This window comes from Acinonyx jubatus, chromosome C1, assembly GCF_027475565.1.
Source record: "Acinonyx jubatus isolate Ajub_Pintada_27869175 chromosome C1, VMU_Ajub_asm_v1.0, whole genome shotgun sequence".
Classification (NCBI taxonomy): Eukaryota; Metazoa; Chordata; class Mammalia; order Carnivora; family Felidae; genus Acinonyx; species Acinonyx jubatus.
Genome location: NC_069381.1, coordinates 17974720 through 17997237, shown reverse-complemented (window position 1 = coordinate 17997237; position 22518 = coordinate 17974720). Strand labels below are relative to the sequence as shown.

Here is a 22518-nt window from a genome sequence, read left to right as displayed (position 1 = left end):
TCACCTTCTTGCCAGTCTGTCTAGCATTTGGCTAAACTCTCTTCCCTGTAGGAAACCAAAGTGATCAGAAACATCATGACCAGCAGGGCAAATGTCAGAAGAGTGGAATAAAAGCCATTTTGGGGTGGGGGGTGGGGTGGGGGGGGTGGGGAGACAGACTGTCTTCTCTTTCTCCTACACTCCTCTTATCTCCATCTTGTTTTTCTATAGAGTTCTCATGGACCCTGCACCCAGCCTCCCCCAATTAAACACACTATAAACGAAACTACAGACTTTCTTTGCCAGTTTTTATATACTCCCTTCCCCCGTCTTTCATAAGAGGGAAAGGCAAGGCTTGGCGTTAAGCTGTCAGAGCTCTTTAACCTCGCGTGGCCAGCAGATGGCAGGCCTGCAGGCCCGCTCCTGCACCGGGAGCCACATGGGCCTGGCTGCCCTCACCCGCCTTGCAGCCTGCGTCTGTCTGGACTCATTCTACCTCCCGGGGCTTCATGTTGTGTCCCTGAGCTCCTGATTCCTGCCCAGCTTCTGATCATGCTGTTGGCTTTTCCTTTCAACCCTGACTGGACCCAAGTTCTGGATCATGACTTAAGTCTGTGCAGCGGGCTCACTTTCTGGCTGCTCTGGGTCAACGCCTCCCGGGATCCCGGGTCCTGCTCTCAGCACAGGCTCTGGCAGGACGCGTGCCTACCCTGTTCCCACCTCTGTGAGCAGGATTTGGCACGCTTGTCTAAAGGGCAGTGCAAAACATCTGGCTTTACGGCCGGGCCTTCCTCAAAGGGAGGCACACTGTTCTTATTGGCCTTATTACCTCGGAGATTTTCATCTTCATTGACCCTTAAAAACAAACACACTCTGATATGCTTGCAGCCTCCGAAGCCACCTCAGAAGAAAAAGTAGGGGTGAAGTAGAAGAAAGGGGGCCTGCCAAACTGATGACGGCTTACTCAGCACCTATTACATTACAGATGCTTCATCCGGACATAATCTCTAAAAATTATAGAGAAGAAATCTGTGATCACTTAGTGGAGCTAGCAGATGATGGCAAAAATCACTGGAGAAACTTTGTGCCAGTTGTACAAAGTACATCTTATGTGTGTTTCAATTCTAGGACGTGAGTGTTATTCCCATTTTATGAATGTGGAACTGGGGCTCAGAGAGGTTAAGTGATTTTCCTAGGGTCACACGGCTCTGTGTCTGTGCTAGGGTGCAAACCCGGGTCCCTCTGGCCCGAAATCCTGCACTTTCTCTATGACGTCATACACGACTCTGAGAGGTAGAACAAGTCCGCAGAACTGGCCTTTTGAGAGAGGCAGAGCCCCGTCCCTCCACACTGGGCTAATGTCCCTGCTGCGCAGGTGGGAGACAGGAATCTAGCGATCGCCACCCTTACCTGCTGTGATAGCAATGGTAGTGGACAGAATGTAGCCCACGCTGGCAATCAAAGAGGAGTCGTACATCTGTGAGGCTTGACTTAAAAACCTTAAACACAAGAGTACTGTGGTCAGTGGGCATGTCAGGAAGGCTGAGGTGAGAGCTGATGACAGTAGGCTCAGTTTGAAAAATGAAGATGACACATGAAGGAACATCCCTTGGGTTTACAAAGATGCCACCCCTGTGCCTCTCTCGGTCTGGGGTCCACGCTTTTGTTCCCATTTGTCCCCTGGACAATCCTGTTCCCCACGTGGGCCATGCCTTCCCGGTCTCATACCTCTCTGGCCACAGGGTCCTCGTCACCCGAAACGCCCTTCTCACGCTCCTCCCGTCACTGTCGCCAGCATCCCCACCCCACTAAAAAGAGCCACTTCTGTCCTTGTATATAGTCCAAGAAACTTACAGCACTTAGCACATTCTGCCTATTGCTGTAATTATTAAAAAAAAACTTTTTTAATGTTTATATTTGGGGGGGGAGACAGTGCACAAGTGGGGGGAGGGGCAGAGAGAGAGGGAGACAGAATCAGCAGCAGGTTCCAGGCTCTGAGCTGTAGCACAGAGCCCGACATGGGGCTCGAATCCATAAGCCACGAGATCGTGACCTGAGCCGAAGTCGGCCACTCAACTGACTGAGTTACTCAGGTGCTCCTGTAAATTATTTTTTTAAAACAAATTTTCTTCTTAATGCAAAAATAATGTGCTTGCTGCAGTAAGTACGGGAAAGAGAGAGAGAGAAATTAGAATCATTCCTAATCTCTCCATCTAGGATGAAGACTCCCTCATCTCGGAATATATTCTTTGTCCATTCTCTGCATAGCATTTAGTTATTACTACCTAGTTGCCTACACCATGACATACATCCCACTCAGTTGTTCTCTTCCGTTAGTGTGGCTGCCCTTCCCCCTACCCCAGGGCTGTGAGTGTCCTGGGGATAGCGACTATTGCTCAGGCCTGTGTGTGCAGACCGGCCGGGCACACAGCGGGCCCTCGGTGGACGTGTGCTGACTGGGTGAGTGAGAAGGGGGAGTGGGCATCGGATTCATCTCTGGAACCGTGGGGTGCTCAGCACAGAGCCTGGCGCTGGGTCGGCTCAGGGGTGATGACCAGAATCTCCGTAGTAGGACTAAAGCCAGTAATAATCCACATAATAGGGGTGCCTGGGTGGCTCAGCGGGTTAAGCATCTGACTCTTGGTTTGCGCTCAGGTCATGATCTCATAGTTCCCTGGGTTCAAGCCCCACTTTGGGCTCCGTGCTGACGGCGTGGAGCCTGCTTGGGATTCTCTCTCTCTCTCTCTCTCTCTCTCTCTCTCTCTGTGTCCCTCCCCTGCTCGTTCGCTCTCTCCCTCTCTCTCAAAATAAATAAATAAACATTTAAAAAATAATCGCCATAATAATAGTCATCATAATCATAAAAGAGGCTGAGATGTTGTGGACATTACTCTGGGGACGGTACTGAGCGCTTTATGCGATTCTCTTAGGTCGGGGCCGTTGTTGTTCTCACTTGCGGACAAGGAAGGGAAGCTGAGGGAAAGGCCTGGAGGGGAGAGGCTCTAGGGCCCAACACTCAATCCGGTCCCAGGCCGTCGGGGGCCCTCTGCCGAGCACCGGGTCTCAGACGTGACAAGGCCCAGGCCTACCCTTAGGACCACCGCTTCCGAGAGAGAAACGATCACCTCGCTCTACGGGGAAGATTTCTTGGGGGCAAGAAATGGCAACTTTCCGTTTTCCACCTAACAGGTGGCTCCTGGGGGCCGCACAGCTTCAAGAGTCCACGAAGCAGACGCCTGCCTGGGAGGAGACGGGAGGCGAGGCTGCCGGTGATCACACATTTCTCCCATTTTGAGGCGGCGGGAAAAACAACGTCCCTTCCGGGCTTGTCTCTACGGGGGCACAGAGCCCCGCCCCACCACGTGACAGCTCGGCCAATCAGCGACCCCTCTCCCCCCACAGCGGCTGCCTAACCTTGGCTGCCGGCTGTGTGGTGCGATCGTTCTGCCTTCCCTACAGCTTCCGAAACAAAGCAGATCGGGCCCAGCGCCCGGAAGAGACCTGCGTGCAGAGGCCCGGCAGGAAAAGGGTCTGCGACTCACGCGGCTTGGTAGACAGCGGTGGCCACCATGCACACGAACATCACGTAGAAGATGGGGTAGTCGAGCTGCAGGTTCCCCTGGATGGACAGGACCAGCATGCCAGCCACGGCCTTCACCGTCACTACCGTCATTGAGCCTGCAGAAGGTGAACAGGAGGGACGGATGCAGGGAGTCGCCCCCTGAAAGTCAGTTTATGACCCAAAGGACTTGATGAAAAATACAGAGCACTGGCAGAGCCAACCCAGTGACCGACGTGGCGAGAAGAAGCCGTTTGCCTTGGCTCTCTTACGCCCCTTCCATGAGCTGCCCTATCTGTGCTGCTACGTCCAAGAAGAGAAGAAAGCAGAATACCAACAGGCGTCTCCAAATGTCATTTCCAGACTCCAGCAAGAAAGGGCATTGAGTCTAAGTCTGAACGCGAGTGGCAGCCTTGTGCCTGGAACATGGTAGGAGGTCAAGACGATCTTTGAATGGATAAATGAACTTCTTTTGAGTATCATTCTCATGGCAATCACAGGGAAAAGAAACATGGTGTGCAAGGAGCTCTATTTTTTTTTTAATGCTTATTCACTTGTATTAAAAAAAACAAACAAACATTTTGTTAGAGGTCCCTGGATGTTTTGGAATCCTACCCCTATGTGCCTGCACATACTTTTCCAATAATACATGTTTGTGTATTTTAAAGTGATACCCACGTACCACTGTGCTTATATGGTATTTACATTATATAACAGCTGCAGGAGAGATCATTGCTCACCTCACTATGGAGACCACTGCTTTATCCAGTGGTGCAGAAATGACTGCTAAGCCTAAACTGTCCGATCCCCCCGCCGGAGGAGGAGTGAAAAGAAACCACTGCCAAGTATGGGTACAAATGAAGCCCTTTATTCTGGCTGAGGTGCTCTCCTTTCCCATTTTTCTTGGCTTCTGCTCCTTTTCCCTCTTGCTAACAACCCACCACACACAGCGGCTTCTGGGCCCCTCGGCTACCTAGATGACGGTTGTCAAACAGCAGCAGCCAGTGAAGACAGGCACTTTCGTGAGGGTGTCCTTGCTGGTGAGAAGGGGACACAGGGAGAGCAGCCAATGTGCCTTAGGGCCTTCTGGCCTTCCTGCTCATCAGAGGGACCCTGACCTTCCAAACTGCTTCGCAAACAAGATCACCAAGGAAGGGACCGCCACTATAAGTTACTGCACGGACAAACCTCTAAAATATGCTCAGTGAAAGACGCCAGTCACAAAAAGCCCCATTATTAGAGGATTCCGTTTATATGGTATACTTCAAACAGGTGAATGTTATGGTGGGTAAATTATATCTCAATAAAGCTGTTTTTAAAAAATCAAAATGCTGCAACCTTGGCCCCTGTGGCCCCTATCTGTGTGGCTGACGGCCTGTGACTGGTGTGGAGGCTCGGTGTGGGAAGGACAGAAGGGCGGCAACACGTCTTGGGCACTCGTGCTGCTCTCATTTACCCCTGCTCACCCCCCCTGAGATTTGGGTGTTCTCCCAGGCCTATTTTTAGACGACAGCGTGGCTTCAACAGGAGGGAGTCACCTGCCCCAGGCTACAGAGGCCCCAGGGGGTAGCAGGAGGGCCCCCCCCCCTCCTTCCCCTGGAAGTCCGGGCACATCTCACAGCCCGATTAGTATATCACACTCTATGTGGGGTCAGGCCTTGCCCCAGTCTGATTCGGGGGCCATGTCCCACATTGCGCCCATCCCTCCCAAAGGAAAGAAAAAACAGGTGACAGAGCAAAATCGATTCCTGCTTTTGAATCCAGCACTCCTTCCCAGCCCGACAGGCTTCCATGAAGCCTTAAGGAGGCAGTTGTTGGAGCCTGCCCCACCGCTGACTTCTCTGAAATAAACTCTTACCTCCCTCGCCCTTACCCTGCTGTCTTCTTCTTCACTGTAATCACCACGGCCCAAACTTCTCCAGGATCTATGCATTTGTCTGCTTGTTTATTAACACTTCCTCCCTTTGGAATGGAGGCCTCCCTAGGGCAGGGCTTTGTCTGTCTTGTCCACCGCTGTGGCTCCCTCTCCGGCACCGTTCCTGGCACTTAGGGGACTCTTGGTATTGGAGCAAGGACACTGAACGCAGTCAGCAGAGTGACAGAACTGACGGAAGCCACCTCCACTCGGCAGGGACCTTGTGGTGCTGCCCGATGGTGGCAAAACTCAACCACCCAGACCCCCACTCACCGAGTAAGGCCACGAGGAGAAGAATCACGACGATGTTGTTGGCGTTCTTCTCCTTGTAGAAGTACAGCAGCAAGCAGAACAGAATGATCTCGACAAGCTGTGGAAGTCAGCAGGCAGGGAGGTCAGTGGTGGCCGTGGGTGGGGGCAAGCCTGGGAGGCCCTGCTGGGCTGGGCTGGAGTTGATGCTGCTGGTGTCACTAAAGTCACGGAGTTGAAAGTCATGGAAGGATTCAACTCCTTCAGAGTTGACAGGGAATTGAAGCACCCAGCATTTCCCAAACTCTCCCGTGGAAACGGGAGGGGCTCTGAGTAAACTCTGAGTGAATCTCTACCCTCTGGGTAACACTGATGAGGAGTTTGCTCAGGGCTTTGAGGGGGGTGCGCTGGCCTCACACACGCCCTGTCTTACATGGCCGGGATTCATCAGGCTGAGGTTTCTCCCCACCTCACTGCTCCGTGGGTAACCCCATTAAAACTGAAGGTGGGTCAAAGAGGGAGACACTAGGGGCGCCTGGGTGGCTCAGTTGGTTAAGCAACCGACTTCGACTCAGGTCATGATCTCACAGTTTGTACGTTCGAGCCCCGCATCAGGCTCTATGCTGACAGCTCGGAGCCTAGAGCCTGCTTCAGATTCTGTGCCTCCCCCCTCTCTCTGCCCCTCCCTGTCTCGCACTCTGTCTCTTTCTCAAAAATAAATAAACATAAAAAAAAGTTTTAAAAAATAAATGAAAAAGAAAAAAGAGGGAGACACTGTTCACTGAGGAGAAGAGCTCTTTGGTTGAAGTAGAACCTTTGGCTTAAGTATATGTGCCCCTGTCCCCTAACCAAACCTTCAATGTGTGCGGCTTGGTGGGGTCGAAAGAAAGGACATTTGGAGTCAGCGAGGCCCAAGTTTGAAATTGGATCTGCTTCTACAATGGTTGTGTGGCCGTGGGCAAGTCACTTAACATCTCTAAGCCTCGATTACCTCATCTGTGAAATAGGGATTACGATTCTTACTTTGTAAGGCCATAATCATCGCTAACGCGTAACGAACTCATAAAGGCGCCAGGCACTTTGTAAACACTGTGTCTAGACTAAGGTCGTTAAATCAGCACAATAATTCTGTGAAGTAGGCACTGTCACAGTGCTAGCTAATGAAATGGCAGAGCCGGGATCCGAACCTGGGCAGTCTGGCTCCAGGGCCCGTGCACTTTCCCACTAGGCTACGCTGCCCGGATGCGAGAGGCCCAGGGCCTAGGGTGTAGAAGGCACTCATAAAAAGCAACGCAGAAACATTAACGGGCATTTCGAAAAAATTTTAAATTCCTCAAAATTGGAGACCATAAAAAAAAAAAAACAAACCCCAGCTGTTTTCATGTTCCTGTTTCTTCCTGCCTTTGTTGCAGTGAATACATATTTTATCTACTTGTCATCACAGTCAGCGCAGTTTTGTCCTGGGCTGTTTTTAGTTACCAAAAACAACTCTCGTATTTTCTGAAGTTGTCATAATTATCTTTAATTGCCGCAACATACACCATCAAGCAGATGCAGTTGCTCATCAACATTGCTAACCATCGTGCGTGCTCTCAGGGGGCCCGGTTTTCTAGCCATTCTTCACGAGTCTTAAATGCGTGCTGGCATAGGCTTGGTGCTGCTGCGTACGTGACCTTGAGTCCTGGGAGCATGTCTCCTCTCTTCCTTTCTTTTTACCGAAGTATAGTTGACATACCATGTCACGTTAGTGTCAGGCGTACAACACAGCGACTGGACAACTCTATCAACTCTGTATATCATGCTCTGCTCACAAGTGCACCTGCCGTCAGTCTCACGTGCACCGTGTCTGGCACACAGCAGATACTCCATGAATGTTGACCGAATCGGGCCACATCTCTCTAGCTGGCAGTGTTAGGTCACAACAGAGACGTACTCACGTCAGGGGACTGAAATCTATCAGCGGGAGGGAGAGGGGGCAGGGGCAAAGGCAGGGAAATAAACAGCTCCCGTCAAGGAGAGGTCAAGGCCAGGTACCCCACTACAGAGACACCCCTTGAGTGAGCCAGTTCGAGCCACGCTGGAGACCGGGGCCTGCACAGAAGCCCTATGAGCTGCCCTAACGTTACCTTTCACTCATTCTAATGCTAAGATCTCCTATGGGTGGGGTTTTCTGCCAATTTTTGTGAATATACAATGTATGGACTAGCACGTCAACATGCTAATAAGCATGTGCAGCTGAACCAAAGTGCCTAAGAAACAGAAAATGCATCAGTTCCTTAATGTGCCCAGCTCCCTGCCCTTGCCCTCCAGCACACTGAATAAAAGCTTCCTGCCCTAACCCCACGGGGAGACAGTGCTTTGAGAGCTATCTCCCTGTCTCCTTACTTGTGACAAGTAATAAAAGGTCTTTGCTTTCAACACTTCCTCGGGTTGTGTTCAATTGGATGCACCCCAAGCAGCGACCCCTTGAGTTCGGTTACAGCAGCAATGCCTTGGAGACACAAGGAGACAAACAGAGTAGGTCACTGGGCATCTGCCAAGGGCTGGGTGATTGCCGCACCACCTCACGTCCCCCAACCACCAGCCCCGGGCCAGTGACTCCCACCAAGCTTACACAGAAGGAGGCAGAGCTTCCGGTTAGGTGACCTGGCCAAGGTCACACAGCGCATGACAGATTCAAGCCCAGGACTCCCTAAGAGAAAACTGTGTTCTGGGGTTAAGCTTTTCTCAAAGAGGGGTGTTCTTTGGCTCTGTCCTGCCAGAGACAGGGTGTGGAGAAGTGGCAGTCTCCACGCCCACCAGCTACACGTTGGGGCTGGCTGACGGTAGGGAGATGAGACAGTCCCAATCTGGGGGACATCTATCCTCTGCCTTGGGAGCAAACTAAGGAAAAAGGACGTTTCAGGCCTGTAGAGCAGTCCCAGGCTGCTTGTGTCAGAGGAAAAACAGTCAACACCTTCATCAGCAGGCCGTGGCGAAGGAAGGTGGTCCATGAAGCCAGGCAGGCCCGACTTCGAATCCAGCTCTGCCCTCGTGGGACTCTGAGCAGTCAGCTAACCTCCCGATGCTTCAGTTTTCTCCTCCATAAAATGGGGAGAAAAACCTTATAGGGTTCTGGGAGAATTTGAGATGATACGCAAGAAAGTGTTTAGCTCAGTGCCTGCCTGGCATAGAACAGGAATATATACCGGCAGCTTATTAAATACCTTACATGCTTCCTCAGTTTATTTGTAGACCTAACGTGGGACGTAATCGGGGCTAGGGGTTTAAGAGACAGTTTCCAGTGTCTCTGGAGTCTCTATTAGCTTCTAGCAGCTGTGTGATACTGGGAAAAAATAAATAGGTAACATTTCTATGACTGTTTAAAATGTTAAGTGTTTTTCTTACCTTAAAAGTCTTAAATGATCACTGGAGAAATTTTGGATGATGCATAAAGACACAGGTGAAGTGAACACTCAATCATAATTCCAGCTCTCGGAGACAATTATAGATAGAGTTTCTGTTTCTCCGTCTAGTCCTTCACATATACATTGTACACACACACCTACACTATCTCTAAAAACTAAAATTATCGTATTATATGTGCAGATTTAGACATTACCCAGGATATGAGTGAAAAAGGCATTTCCCATGGAGTACATCCTTGCCACAAGCACGGTCTTTGGTGCTGTGAAATACGTCATGATTCACTTGAATCCCCTATTGCTGGATATTCAGGTGCCCAGGGTCTAGGACTTGATGCTCCCTCCTGCCATCTTGGGTGGAAGGCACAATGGCTTCTCTTACCATGTACAAGAGAAAAGGCCAGCTCACGAGGTGCCTGGTGATGTTCTCGCCTGTCATCTTCTCGTGACTGTTGGGTGCGAATGTCACCAGCAAGTAGGTGCCCACGATGGCCAAACCGCAGCCAACAAAGGACAAGACGTAGCGCCCTGCAGAGAAAGGGAGGCTGTCACAGGGCTGGCGGCAGGTTGGGCCTCAGGCCAGCATGTGCTTCTGGTACCTGCTGTTGTTGTTGTTGCTTTTGGTTTTTCTTATCTTCCTTATTGTTATTTAAAAAAAATTTTTTTTAAATGTTTATTTATTTTTGAGACAGAGAGAGACAGAGCATGAACGGGGGAGGGTCAGAGAGAGGGAGACACAGAATCTGAAACAGGCTCCAGGCTCTGAGCTGTCAGCACAGAGCCCGACGCGGGGCTCGAACTCACGGACCGCGAGATCATGACCTGAGCTGAAGTTGGACACTTAACCGACTGAGCCACCCAGGCACCCCTTCCTTATTGTTATTTAAAAAAAATAACATGTAATGTTGAAAACATTTTAGTGAGGTGGGGCATGTATACCAAAAAGTGCCCGATGAATTCTCACAAAGTGAACACACCCACGTAACCAGCACCCAGATCAAGAAAGGGAACATTAGCAGGACCCCAACATCCTCCCTTGTGTCTCCTTTGAATCACTAGACCGTGGCCTCGGGAGAAAACTTTGACTTCTAACAGGTGCCGACAGTTTGCCTGGTTTTGTACTCTATCTACGCGGGCTCACACACTACGTTTCCTTGTGTTTGGGTTCGTGCAACATTAAGGTTTGGGAGCTCGTGAGATTCATCTGTATCCTGGTGTGGGGTGTAGGGCTGTACGGTGTATCCATTCTGCGGCTGATGGGTGTTTGAGGGCTCTCCAGTTGTTGGGTGATAACAAATAACCAGCTAGGAACATCCTTGAGCGTGTCATTTGGAAAACATATCGTCCGTATTTCTTGTTGGGTGTAAAACGAGGAGTGCCGATTCCCTGGTCAGGGGATACACCGACGGTCAGCCCAGTAGTTACTGTCAAACGGTCTCCCAAACTGGTCGCACCAATTGCCACTCCCACTGGGAGAGTGTTAGAGTAAGACTGCCTCTTTTTTTTCCTTCCTGGTAGCCATTCTGATAATGCACCGTGGTTTTAATGGGCATGTTACAGGGGGGAACATTTGAAAGCTCCGATCACTTTATGGGCAACATAAAAAACCAAACGTAACAAAACCTCACAAGCAAACCTACAGAGCCTACCATGTACCTTTTGAAAATGACCTTATCCTTTCCCGTCGGCTGGTTAACCTAATCCCGAGAGATCGGTCCAAATACTGTCAATATTCTATTCCACAGACCTGTCAGAGGTTGTTAGAGGGGTGGGGAGTCTCCTGCCTCTTCCCCTGGGTCCTGTCACACTCCAGTTGCACCCTGGGGATTTCGTGAAAAACCTCTGGTAGTCCAGCCCAGACCCAGGCAAGCTTTGAAAAGGGCTGTGAGTTCTGACCTATGCCTGGTTACCACAGGCCTCTGGATTTTTGTGGGATGGAACTAACTATATATTTCATTCCATTGTCTCCCAAAAAAATGTGATACCACATCACATGTCTTTAATTTTCATTCTAGGCCTCATATGGTGCTCAAAAACCAGTTGTTCATTTGTTCGATGAATGAATGAGCCACGGTTAAATTCAATAATGAGTTCTGTGCTAAGATATACAAGTCTGTTTTCTTAAGTTTTCTTCAGGCAGGGAAAGGTCTTACTTAGCTCCATGCCTGTGGTGAACAGCACAGGTCTAGCATTGGGAGAATGTTTGCTGAATTTAATGGAACTTTATGCAGGACAGCCATGTACAGTTGTATAAATTGCTCACTGCCTAAGAGCACCTAGCTGAAGCGGTGATGAGGGCTAAAATCTAGCCCATGCTCTGCTCACCAGGTCATGTACCCATAGACCTACAGATGTCCAGAGGGGCCATCTTTTTCCAATTTACATAGGGCACTGCCTGGACTAGCGTGTCTCTTATACCAGGACCACCTAGAGTGAGCCTGGAAGGGACATAAAACTCTACACTGGTCTCAGAACCAGTCCAGCTACCCCTGTACCCTTCCTCTGTCATCGGGACTCTACCTCAGATCACTCTGAGCAAAAGACTCTTGGCATCGTATGTTTGCTGAGCAGTGTCAGATTCTTTTCTTTTTCAAGCCTTCTGGCCCTGTCTTGCTCTTATCCAGCACCGACGATTCGGAACAGTTGTTCCCCAAACTTGGCCACGTGAGCAAGTTCATTTGGCTGCACGCTCTAATCTGATTTGTAGAAGCAATAAAGCATAACTTGTGACCTCTTGTCTTTGACCTCCATGTTTGTTTCCCATTGCTTTAGAACTCATTTAGGGAAAGAGGGTGCCTTTTATCAGGCCTCCTAAAATCCCAACAATAGATGCTCAGTAAATATAGATTGAGTGGAATCAATGAAAGCCCTTTTTAAAAAGTCTCGCAGATGATTTTGTTGTGCAGCCAGATTTGGGAACCACTGATTAAAAAACCCAGCTCTCAGGAGCCTGATGAGGGTAGAATATAGAAGCAGAGAAGGGAGCAGGAGACAGATGAACTCTAAATTGGGGTGAGCTGGCTTTATAATGAACAAACGGCACAAGCGTAACATTAAGAACAGGGACTCAAATCAGTGAACTTACTCAGGAAGTCTTTAGGTTTCCATTTTTCTTTGATGAATATGATTCCTATGATGGCGCTAGCTATAAAAAAAAAAAATAAGTAAAAGCACAGGGAAAAGAAAATTGAGGTTGCCATCAGCCCAACGGAGTCCCTTTGCCCAGGCCCTGGGGTTGACTCATTTGCCTTGGAACTTGGTACTCCTTGGTACCTCTCCCTCATGCTCCCCTCCCCAAAACTCAGTCCTTCTGGTTCCTCTGTTATTCCATCTCGGAAAGGGAGGCTCCTCTCTGAGCCTTCCTGAGGATTTCCCACAGGCCCAGGAGCGCTGGTGTTGAGTACCTGCACTGTGACAGGTGATTTGCACAAGTCGTTTCTGGCACATCTACCCTCCGAGGTGGGTGCTATTATTCCCATCTGAAAAACGGGACACTGAGGCTACAAGAGGTGAAGGACCCACTCAGAACTGTGCAGCTGGGAAGGGCTGTCGGAGGCCAGGGCTCCTGCTCCTTCCACTGCCATGACTACCTCTGACACTTTGACACTTTCCCCTGGTTCTTCTCTCTCCCTCTCCAACTTGCAGGTTACTGCTCGGAAGGGTGGGGCTGGCATTCACCGTGAACAGACCTGGGTGGCCATTCTCAGCGCTGCCTCTTCTGGCTGTGTACTGGTGGGTAAGTCACTACATGGGAGTCTCAGTCTGGATTCAGCTCACACCAGCTCGCTGCTTGTTAAATATGCAGGAAGCCACTGTGGTTTCAGGCATGGTGGGCTGTGAAATCAGCCATGGTGGGGGTGTTTGCTCCATATAAATTGGAATTCCTTCCCCCCACTTCCGCATCCTCCTTTTCCTTCTCTCATTTTCTCTCTCTGAATGTTGCTTCATCAGCATACCAATGAAAATACCTACTTCTCTGAGTTATAAGGGCAATTAAATGAGATGATACATGTAGATAATTTGTTACACAGTAAATGCTCAATAACTGAGCTATTATTACTATTAAAGTGCCTGGAATAGTGACTGTTAAGTAATAGGTGCCCAAGAAACTGTAGTTATTTTAATGTTTATTTATTTTTAATATTATTTTTTACTGGGTGACTTAAGAAGCTCTGAGAGCCCCTTACTTTCTAGTGGCTGATACCTGAGAACCCATCATTACAATTCAGATTCTTATTGTTAAGAATTTGATTATTGAATTACTAAATTATTAAAATTCAAAGGCAAATATTTAAAGCACTTGGTCACCTATGTCTCATTCTGAGTAAAGGTTCTGAAGTCCTTTTCAGATCAGCAATGGGCAGAAGACAAACGTCAATACCCGTAGGGGCTGTGTAATAAAATAAACATAGAAAGTGGGCCAGATTAGACGACAAGGAAAGGCAAAGACTGGGGTGACCTCTGCCACAACTAAAGGCATTCAGATTATATATATTTTTTTAAATGCTTATTTATTTATTTTGAGAGAGAGAGAGAGAAAGAGGGAAAGGGAGGGAGGGAGAGAGGAAGGGAGGGAGGGAGGGAGAGAGAGCATGTGAGCAGAAGAGGGGCAGAGAAAGAGGGAGAAAGAGAATCCTACACAGGCTCCATGATGTCAATTCAGAGCACCACCAGGGCTCAATCTCACCAACCATGAGATCATGACCTGAGCCGAAATCAAGAGTCAGATGCTTAACTGACTGAGCCACCCAGCCGCCCCCAGATTATATTTTAGAACAATACTGTGTGAGAAAGGAACAGAGCATGTGTGAACACCTCAAGTGTCTCGTGGGCTTGGCTTGAGTGTCTTTTTCTTTTATCTTTTCATTGGTTCAAATGTTCTGAAACCCTGGGTCAGTGATTATAAAAATGACAGAAAAATGGCATGTGAGAAAATGAACAATATATTTTTTTGTTTATTTATTTTGAGGGAGAGAGTGAGTGAGTGGGGGAGGGGGGGAGAGAGAGGGAGAGAGAGAGAATCCCAAGCAGGCTCCACGTTGTCAGAGCAGAGCCCGACGCAGGCCTCAAACTCATGAACCATGAGGAGATCATGGAGGAGGACCATGAGGAGATCATGACCTGAGCCGAGATCAAGAGTCGGACGCTTAACCGACTGAGCCACCCAGGCGCCCCGAGAAAGTGAACAATGTTTTAAAGATGGTATCAGTTGATGTAAAAAGATCAGAGAATAAGTTGAATGTGCAGTTTTTAGAGGTGTGAGACACCTGAACCCTATGAAAGCTTGGATTATCTTGATGAAAGGGTCCAAGTTTCTACCTTCCTTCTTCAGTGGAAATAAAAGGCAATTCTGGTACACTTTCTGAATCATTTTTAAGCAGATTAGGGAGCCAGACAGCCCCCCATCTATCTATACCCCAGGCCCGCCACTCACTAGCTGTTGTGATTTGGAGGAAGGAACTTCACCGCTCAGTGCCCCTGTTTCTGTAAAATGGGGATAATGACAGTACCTCAAAAAGGAGGATTAGAAGGATTAGTATCTGTAAAGTGCTAAATGCAGGACCGGTGTGTATGAAGCCCTTTGTAAGTGTTAGCTATGTGGCCAAGCAAAACGGTGTTTTGTTTCTCTAGGACGGTGCGGGCGCAGGCAGGTGGGTCCCAGGGGAGTGGTGCAGGGAGCCCGGGCTTACCAATCACGGAGACGGCGCTGAGGGGCACGATCAGTGACAGCGGAGCGAAGGCATAGGAGGCGAACACACCCAGCTCGCCCAGCAGCATCAGGAACAGGCCCAGCCACCATGTTTTGGTCTTGAAGTAGGCCCGGGGATCCTTGGAGCCTGCCAGGCGGATGTGGCAGTACTTCTAGAAATCCGAGAAAGAATGTGACTTGCCCAGATGTTTGGGGAGAGATGCTGCGATGTATGTATCCTAAGTCTACCCCCCCCCCCCGCCCCCACCTTTTCATTTAGGAAGGTTTGTCAGGTTCTGGAGTCCTTGTTCAGAGGGGAGGCAAGCAGTAGGGCTCTCAATACCCGACTGTCACTCTAAGACAGAAGTTCTCCAACTGGCTGGAAAGCCTCAAAAACTCCCGGGGAAGTTCTGAAAATATAAACATCTCGACCTCAGGGGAGGTGTGGGGGAGGCCTGGAAAGGTGCATTTCTTTTTTTTTTTTTTTTTTTTTTAATTTTTTTTTTAACATTTATTCATTTTTGAGACAGAGAGAGAGACAGAGCATGAACAGGGGAGGAGCAGAGAGAGAGGGAGACACAGAATCCGAAACAGGCTCCAGGCTCTGAGCTGTCAGCACAGAGCCCGACGCGGGGCTCGAACTCACAGACTGCGAGATCATGACCTGAGCAGAAGTCGGACGCCCAACCGACCGAGCCACCCAGGCGCCCCAAGGAAAGGTGCATTTCTAATGCACGTCACAGTCTGGAGTGGGAGCCGTGGTCTAGGAACCCCATGTTAGCCCGGCCTTGGCCTGAGTGTCTCCCTCTAACTTCAATGCCCAGGACTCCTCATGGGCACCTCGGGGTGCCTGCTCGGCCCTCACTCCCTTCTGTAGACGTGCTGGGGCAGCCCCCGGGGTATCCGTGGACGCTGCCTTCCCTTGGGTGGATACTTGGCCCAAGTATGGCCAACAGCCTTTGTTCTGGAAGTGCAGGCTCGGGGCAGAGAAAGTGGGGTGGTGACTGAAGAGAGCCAGGCAGACTTAGAGGACCACGGGGCTCCTTAGGGGGTACCATGAGGCGGGCTCCAGAGAAGCAGATGTGGAGGCAGGGATGCCGGTCTGTAGAAAGAAGAGCCTGAACCAAACAAGTGGCTACGAGACCAAAAACACACAGAAACACTCCCGCACACGTGTGTGCGTGGGAGCCGAGATGTACCCAGTGCCCATGTGTGTTCATGTCCCTGCTCCGGGTTCACCGCAGCTAGAAGCTGAGTAAGCACTGGTAGAGCGGAGCCAGCCCGTGTGCTGTGGGACGTATCCTGTCCACGGGTGTCCCCAAAGCAACCTCCAAGGCAGGGCTTGGGAGCAGGTAGCTGCTTGCCAGCTTGGATGGGCCAAGGGGGCCGGCTTCCAGAGCAGCTGCTCCAGGGCCCCCAGGGATTCTAAGTAATGGTGAGTGCTGTCCTCAGAGCGGAGGGGTAGTGGGGGGGATGACATGGGGGCGAAGAAGATTCTGGAACAACCCACAAGATATTGTAGGCCCAGCCCAGGAATGGAGTAGACAGCATCCCACGGTGAGGAGGCAGCGGGGTCCACACCAGACGCCCCGGCTGATCAGAGCTGTGTCTCCACTGTAGACGGTGCTGGTGACTGACACTTACCTGCAGGTTAAGCGCGATGCTGACCACAAGGTGCCCGAAAATGGCCAAAAGGGCGCCGATCAGGTTTTCCTGTAAGGAAAATTCACAGGAGCAGATGTGAGCTGGGTCGAAGCTAAAGGGCCCCAGGGCACATCTGAGGTCCCACTGTTTGCTGTCCCCAAACCAAACCAGGAAAACATCTGCCACAAAGCCACACCCCTGACCTTCTATTGGAGTTTTACTACTCATGGTCAACGCGGCTGCTTTGCTGGTTTACAAAACATTGCCCTGAGCCGGATACTTCCAGAAAGCAACGTCCTTTGTCCACCGGTCATAAAGACCTGGTAAGGCCTGAATCTGCTCTGCTATTCCCTTAATGGGTCGACTCCCCGCAGTCTTGTGCAGGAAAGCAACATCAGAAATCAGAATTTACAAGCGAAACAAAGGCAGGAATACAATTTGCCATTTTATCAGTGGATTTGTCATGTTGCCAGAGGGGTCTCAATGAGACTCTTTTTTTTTAAGTTTTTAATATTTATTTTTGACAGAGAGACACACAAAGAGTGTGAGTGGGGGAGGTTCAGAGAGAGAGGGAGACACAGAATCTGAGGTGGGGTCCAGGCTCTGAGCTGTCAGCACAGAGCCCGACGCGGGGCTTGAACCCACGAACCATGAGATCAGGCCTGAGCCGAAGTCGAAGTCGAACACTTAACCGACTGAGCCACCCAGGCGCCCCTCAGTGAGACTCTTTAAACTGGCTAATGTGCTTAATTTTTAATCATTTCATTTATAAACATTTAATTTCTATCACCTTAAGAATAAGGTTCAGATTTCTTGGCATGGCATTTTCTTTTAACCTTAAAAGATAACTACCAAATATATATTCATTGTAGAACAGTCAGGAAATACAAATAAATGACAGGAACAGTAACAATTACGACATAGTAGAAAAGCCACCTGTAATTCCAAAACCCAGAGACAACTACAAACATTTTGTTCTTGTAAACTTTTTTCCGTCCATAATTCAGATATGAATGACAATGTTAGTTCATTTGATAAAAATAAGACTGTAATCTTTTTATAACCCATTTTTACTTAAGATATTACAAACACATTCCCCTGTCAAGCATATTTAATTCATCATTTTTAATAAATACCAAATAACTCGTCTTTTCGATGTACCGTATTTTTTATCATTGCTTCTCCATTATTGGGTATTGAGGCTGTTTCCTTTTTTGAAAACACTGCTCTAACTGAATATCCTAGTACATGCATTTTTGTGCATTTATGAGGATTACCTCCTTGGGATAAATTCTTAGAAGGGGGGCTGCTGGGTCAAAGGGTACTTGCCTCAGCATTTAAACCACACTATACTATGTTGCCAACACACCCTCCGGGGGTTATTTCACCACTAAACACCAAGAAATGTTCTATCTTAGCCAAATACGCATCCTCCCTCCCCAGGATGGGCCTTTTCCAACTCCCCCTAAGCTCAAGAGGTTCCTCCCACCAAGCCCACCTCCCTGTGAAATATGCCGGGTCCTTAAGGCTTGGGTGGGCCCTAGGAAATCAGTGGTGAACGAGACAAACACGGTCTTGCAATTCACCTGGAAGATCTAATTAGCAAGTTTTCCTAAGGCAGGATGTCAAGCCTCTGTCCCTCTCTCCTCCCCTCTTTCCTGGAATCCTGAGGGCCTAAGACAGCTAAGAAGGTGGTTGTGGAAGAGGATGGGAGGAGGGAGGGGGTGTTTTCACTGACAGAAACCACCATGGCCTGTCCTTGACTTTGTCCCCAGCAAGGTGCAGCATTGCAAAATAAAGGCAAGATGCTGAGCTGGGAGCCAGGAGACCTGGGTTCTGGTTATAGCTCTGCTGCCTCGTCACTGCATGGCCTTGGGGGAGTCCCTTCCCCTCATCAGGCTTGTGTGTCCCCGTCTGAAAATGTAAACGCCAGCCCAGATAACCTCTAAGGATCCTTCCAGCCCCCACCTAAGCCTCTGCTCACCTAAGCCAGACTGCCAACAGAAACCAAGTGAATGAGCAGGCCAGACAGGAACCTGACTTTCGTTCATTTCACTTTAGAAAACAACTCCTTAATAGAAGGTCATTGAGGGCATCTCATGGACCCAAGGGAGCTGGCTTCCACTTCTTCCCCAGAAGGCTCTCACTGCTTGAGCTGCACTTCCTTGGTCCTTCTCCATCTCTGTTGATGTGTTTTTGCTGTCTCTCTCTCTCTCTTTTTTTTTAATGTTTATTTATTTTTGACAGACAGAGAGAGAGAGAGAGACAGAGCATGAGCGGGGGAAGGGCAGAGAGAGAGGGAGACAGAATCCGAAGCAGGCTCCAGGCTCTGAGCTGTCAGCACAGAGCCCGACGTGGGGCTACAACTCATGGACTGCAAGATCATGACCTGAGCCAAAGTCGGACGCTCAGCAGACTGAGCCACCCATGTGCCCCTGCTGTCTGTCTCTTCTTAAACAGACTTAAGCAGAAACCATGTCCTTCCTGTGGGATCACAAGATCTCAGAGCTAAAAAGGTCACTGGAGATCAACCAGGCCAGGGTTTCCCTGAGTTCCTAGAGACGTCAATGGGATTCTGAGGCAAAAAGCACCACATAATTAAGTAAGTTTGGGAAACACTGGATCCTGGGTGCACTGCTTGGAGGCCACAGTGCACTGGCAGGTCGGAGGGCCTCACGGGCAGTTCCTCCTCGGCCATCCCAGGTGTCCCAAACCTACTTGGCTCTGGAACTCATAGTCTGCAGACATCTGTGATGCTCACCCACCTGCCATTTTAATCCCGTTCCTTTTGGTCTGGTAACAGCACCCTGATTTTGCTGTGGAAGGCTCCCTCTTGCCCCCTCTCCCCCGTGCAAAGTCTCATTGGGACTGTTATTCCAAGTGCTCTGTCCTCCCTGGACAAAGATGGGCCTAGACTCAAGCTTGAGCCAACCAGGCAGGTCAGAACCTCTCTCTGGGGTATAAATCTTGAACAGAGAAGCATGGAGGCCTGAAAGAAGGCTGGGCTCACTGCTGCCCAAGGCCAGGCCTGGGCAAATCAGGCCCCAGGGGCCATCATGGTGCCTGGGACTTCCCCAGACCTCCTTCTCTAGCCCTTCCTTCCATTCTGGGAGCAGCCCCACAGTCTTTTTTGCTGGAGTTGGTTTCTATTGTTTGCCCCACAGAGCCTGAGTCCATGCTTTATGGGATGCAGTTCAGGTACGTGTTTATAATGAGTCCAACGCCTAGTAAACCTGAGTGTTCATTTCTTCGAAGGATGGCTTTTGCAGACAAAAAAAAAAAAAAAAGCGCCTATCTGTATTACATTGATTTTTTTTTTTTAAATTATATTTGCTAGGGACGCCTGGGTGGCTCAGTTGGTTAAATATCCGACTTTGGCTTGAGTCATGATCTCCTGGTTCGTGAGTCTGAGCCCCGTGTTGGGCTCTCTGCTGTCGGCCCAGAGCCTGCTTCAGATCCTCTGTCCTCTTCTCTTTCTGCCCCTGCTGTGCTCATTCTCTCTCTCTCTCTCAAAATAAATAAACTTAAAAAAATTATATTTGCTATAAAAAAACAGATTCACAAATTTAGTTTCTTTTACATAAAATCTTACCAAGGAACTAAGAAATGCTTGTAAGTCTAATAAACTGCACTTAAGAATATAACAAACATATGTCTTAAATATTCCAATACCATTTACATACAATAAATTCTGTTATTCCTTCCGGTTTAAAAAGCAAATGACAGAACTTCTGCTTCCAGCAAGATGGAGCGGACTCACTTTTTCCTATGCTTCCTGCTGTGTACAACAGGAAACCCTGGATGTTGTATACAAAGCAAACATGAGACAACTCTGAAAGGTGGAGAGGAGAAGACAGACAGGCTGGGGAACTGGGGGCACAAGGAACGACACGGCAGTGGGTTCCCTGGGTTTTCTCCTCACCTCACGTCGCTCAGACTCGAAGCTGAAGAAACGGGCAACCTGGGAATAATAATGGGTATAGACAAAAAAGCTCTAAGAAAAGCCCGTGCTCTCTAGCCAAAAGACCAGAAGATGAGCAGTCAAGCAAGACAGAAATCTTTTATTGTTTTTATTAAAAAAAATTTTTTTTTAATGTTTATTTTTGAGAGAGAGAGGCAGAGCGTGAGTGGGGGAAGGGCAGAGAGAGAGAGAGGGAGACACAGAATCCAAACAGGCTCCGGGCTCTGAGCTGTCAACACAGAGCCTGATGTGGGGCTTGAACCCATGAACTGTGAGATCATGACCCAAGCTGAAGTCGGATGCCTAACCAACTGAGCCACCCAGGCGCCCCAAGACAGAAAACTTTTAGACAACTGCTGTGTTCCAAATGTCACAGGAAAAAAAAAAAATAGCTCCCCCCGACCCAATCCCCAACACCAGCATAGGCCACGGAGGGAGCCTAGATTTCCAACCTTTCACAGTTATAACAAGGCACCTTAACCCACATGCTGGGATTATCAGAGAAGGCCCAGGAGGGATCTGGGGTCCAGTGATGAGGCACCTCCCCACCCCACAGAGTGAGAAGAGCCCACATGGGGAGCGTGGACTTCTAACCCCAGCGGGCAGCAGTGAAGTCCCCTTCTCCTACTGGGTGGTGTCAGCGGAGGCCTAGTGGAGAGGCAGGACTTTTACCATTACACTTTCACAATTATACTGTCCGAGCTGGGGTTACCATTTCTGGTAAATAAAAGTGGAATGATGCCTGCCAAACATCTCTCTCATCTCTGTATGCCCTCAAGAGGTGGGAATTTTTCTCCCCACCATTCGAATCTGGGCAGGCCTTGTGAATGAGGTGGAAATGAGGCTGTGGGACTTCTGGGCTCAGGCCTTATACCTTCTACTTTTGTACAGAGGGAATTCAACCACCTATAAAGAAGTCCAGCCTATCCATAAGGAGAGACAGGGGTCATGTGGAAGACCAGATAGATACATGAGTGGGCCCAGTCAACAGCAAGAGAAGAGAAAGGCCCAGCCATCTCGGCCAACTGCCAGCTGAGTCAGCCACCCCAGCTGAGGCTCCAGACACGAGTGATGCCATTTTGGATTCTCCAGCCCCGGTCCAGCACTCCAGATGATACTGTAGCCCAAATTTGCCCTCTTAAGAACAATTTAAGTGTATAATGCAGTACTGTTAAACATAGGCACAAAGATCTCTGGAATTTATTCATCTTCCATAATTGAGACTCTATGCCTGTTGATTAGCAACTCCCATTTCCCCTCCCCGCCAACCCCACAACCACCATTCTACTCTCTGATTCTGCGAGTTTGACTATGGTCTACAGCTCATCTAGGTGGAATCATGTGGTGTTGTCGGTCTGTGATTGGCTTACTGTCTCAGTGAGTGTTAGCTGCTCTAACAAACACCACAGACTGGGTAGCTTCAACAATATTTTTCACAGTTCTAAAGGCTAGCAAGTCCAAGATCAAGATTTTGGTTGATTCTGTTCCTGCTTAGAGGTCTCTTCCTGGTTTGCAGATGGATACCTTCTTGCTATATCCTCACATGTCAGAGAGAGAGAGAGAGAGAGAGAGAGAGAGAGAGAGAGAAATGATCCTTCTGTGTCTCTTCTTACAGGGGCACTAATCCCATTCACGAGGGCTCCACATTCATGACCTCATTATCTCCCAAAGGTCTCACCTCCAAAACATCACATTGGGGATTGAGGCTTTAACATATAAATTTTGGTGGGGGGGGGTGGATGACAAACATGTAGCCCGTAGCACTTATTTAACTTCGCATTTTGTCCTCAAGTTTCATCTCTGTTGACACAGACTGTTTTCCTTTTTCAGAAACATGTTTTTCTTTCTCAAGGCTGCATAATATTCACAATATTCCATTGTATGGATACATCACGTTTTCTTTTTTCATTCATCTTCAATGGACATTTAGGTTATTTCCACACCTTGACTATTGTGAATAGTACTGCAATCAATACTCAAGTCCTATTATCTCTTTTACATCCTGACTTCAACTCTTTTGGATCCTGTTCAGATTCTTGACCTGTAGAATTGCAAGCAGTAAAATGGTTGTGGTTTGTAAATTTAGGTTTCCAGGTGGTTTGTTACTCAGTAGTAGCT

General features: G+C 48.9%; 1 protein-coding gene across 3 annotated transcripts in view; it reads right to left on the bottom strand.

Moving 5' to 3' along the window:
* The window catches only part of NIPAL3 (NIPA like domain containing 3), a 50488-nt gene that overhangs the window by 9176 nt on the left and 18794 nt on the right, over nt 1–22518 (bottom strand). For all 3 annotated transcript variants that reach the window (XM_015075166.3, XM_027060071.2, XM_053209002.1), the window contains exons 3-9: nt 16440–16508; nt 14797–14968; nt 12192–12251; nt 9489–9634; nt 5727–5823; nt 3522–3657; nt 1390–1478 (exon numbers count right to left, since the gene is read on the bottom strand). In XM_015075166.3, the coding sequence (XP_014930652.2) occupies nt 1390–1478; nt 3522–3657; nt 5727–5823; nt 9489–9634; nt 12192–12251; nt 14797–14968; nt 16440–16508 (769 nt within the window). The remainder of the gene's footprint in view (nt 1–1389; nt 1479–3521; nt 3658–5726; nt 5824–9488; nt 9635–12191; nt 12252–14796; nt 14969–16439; nt 16509–22518) is intronic.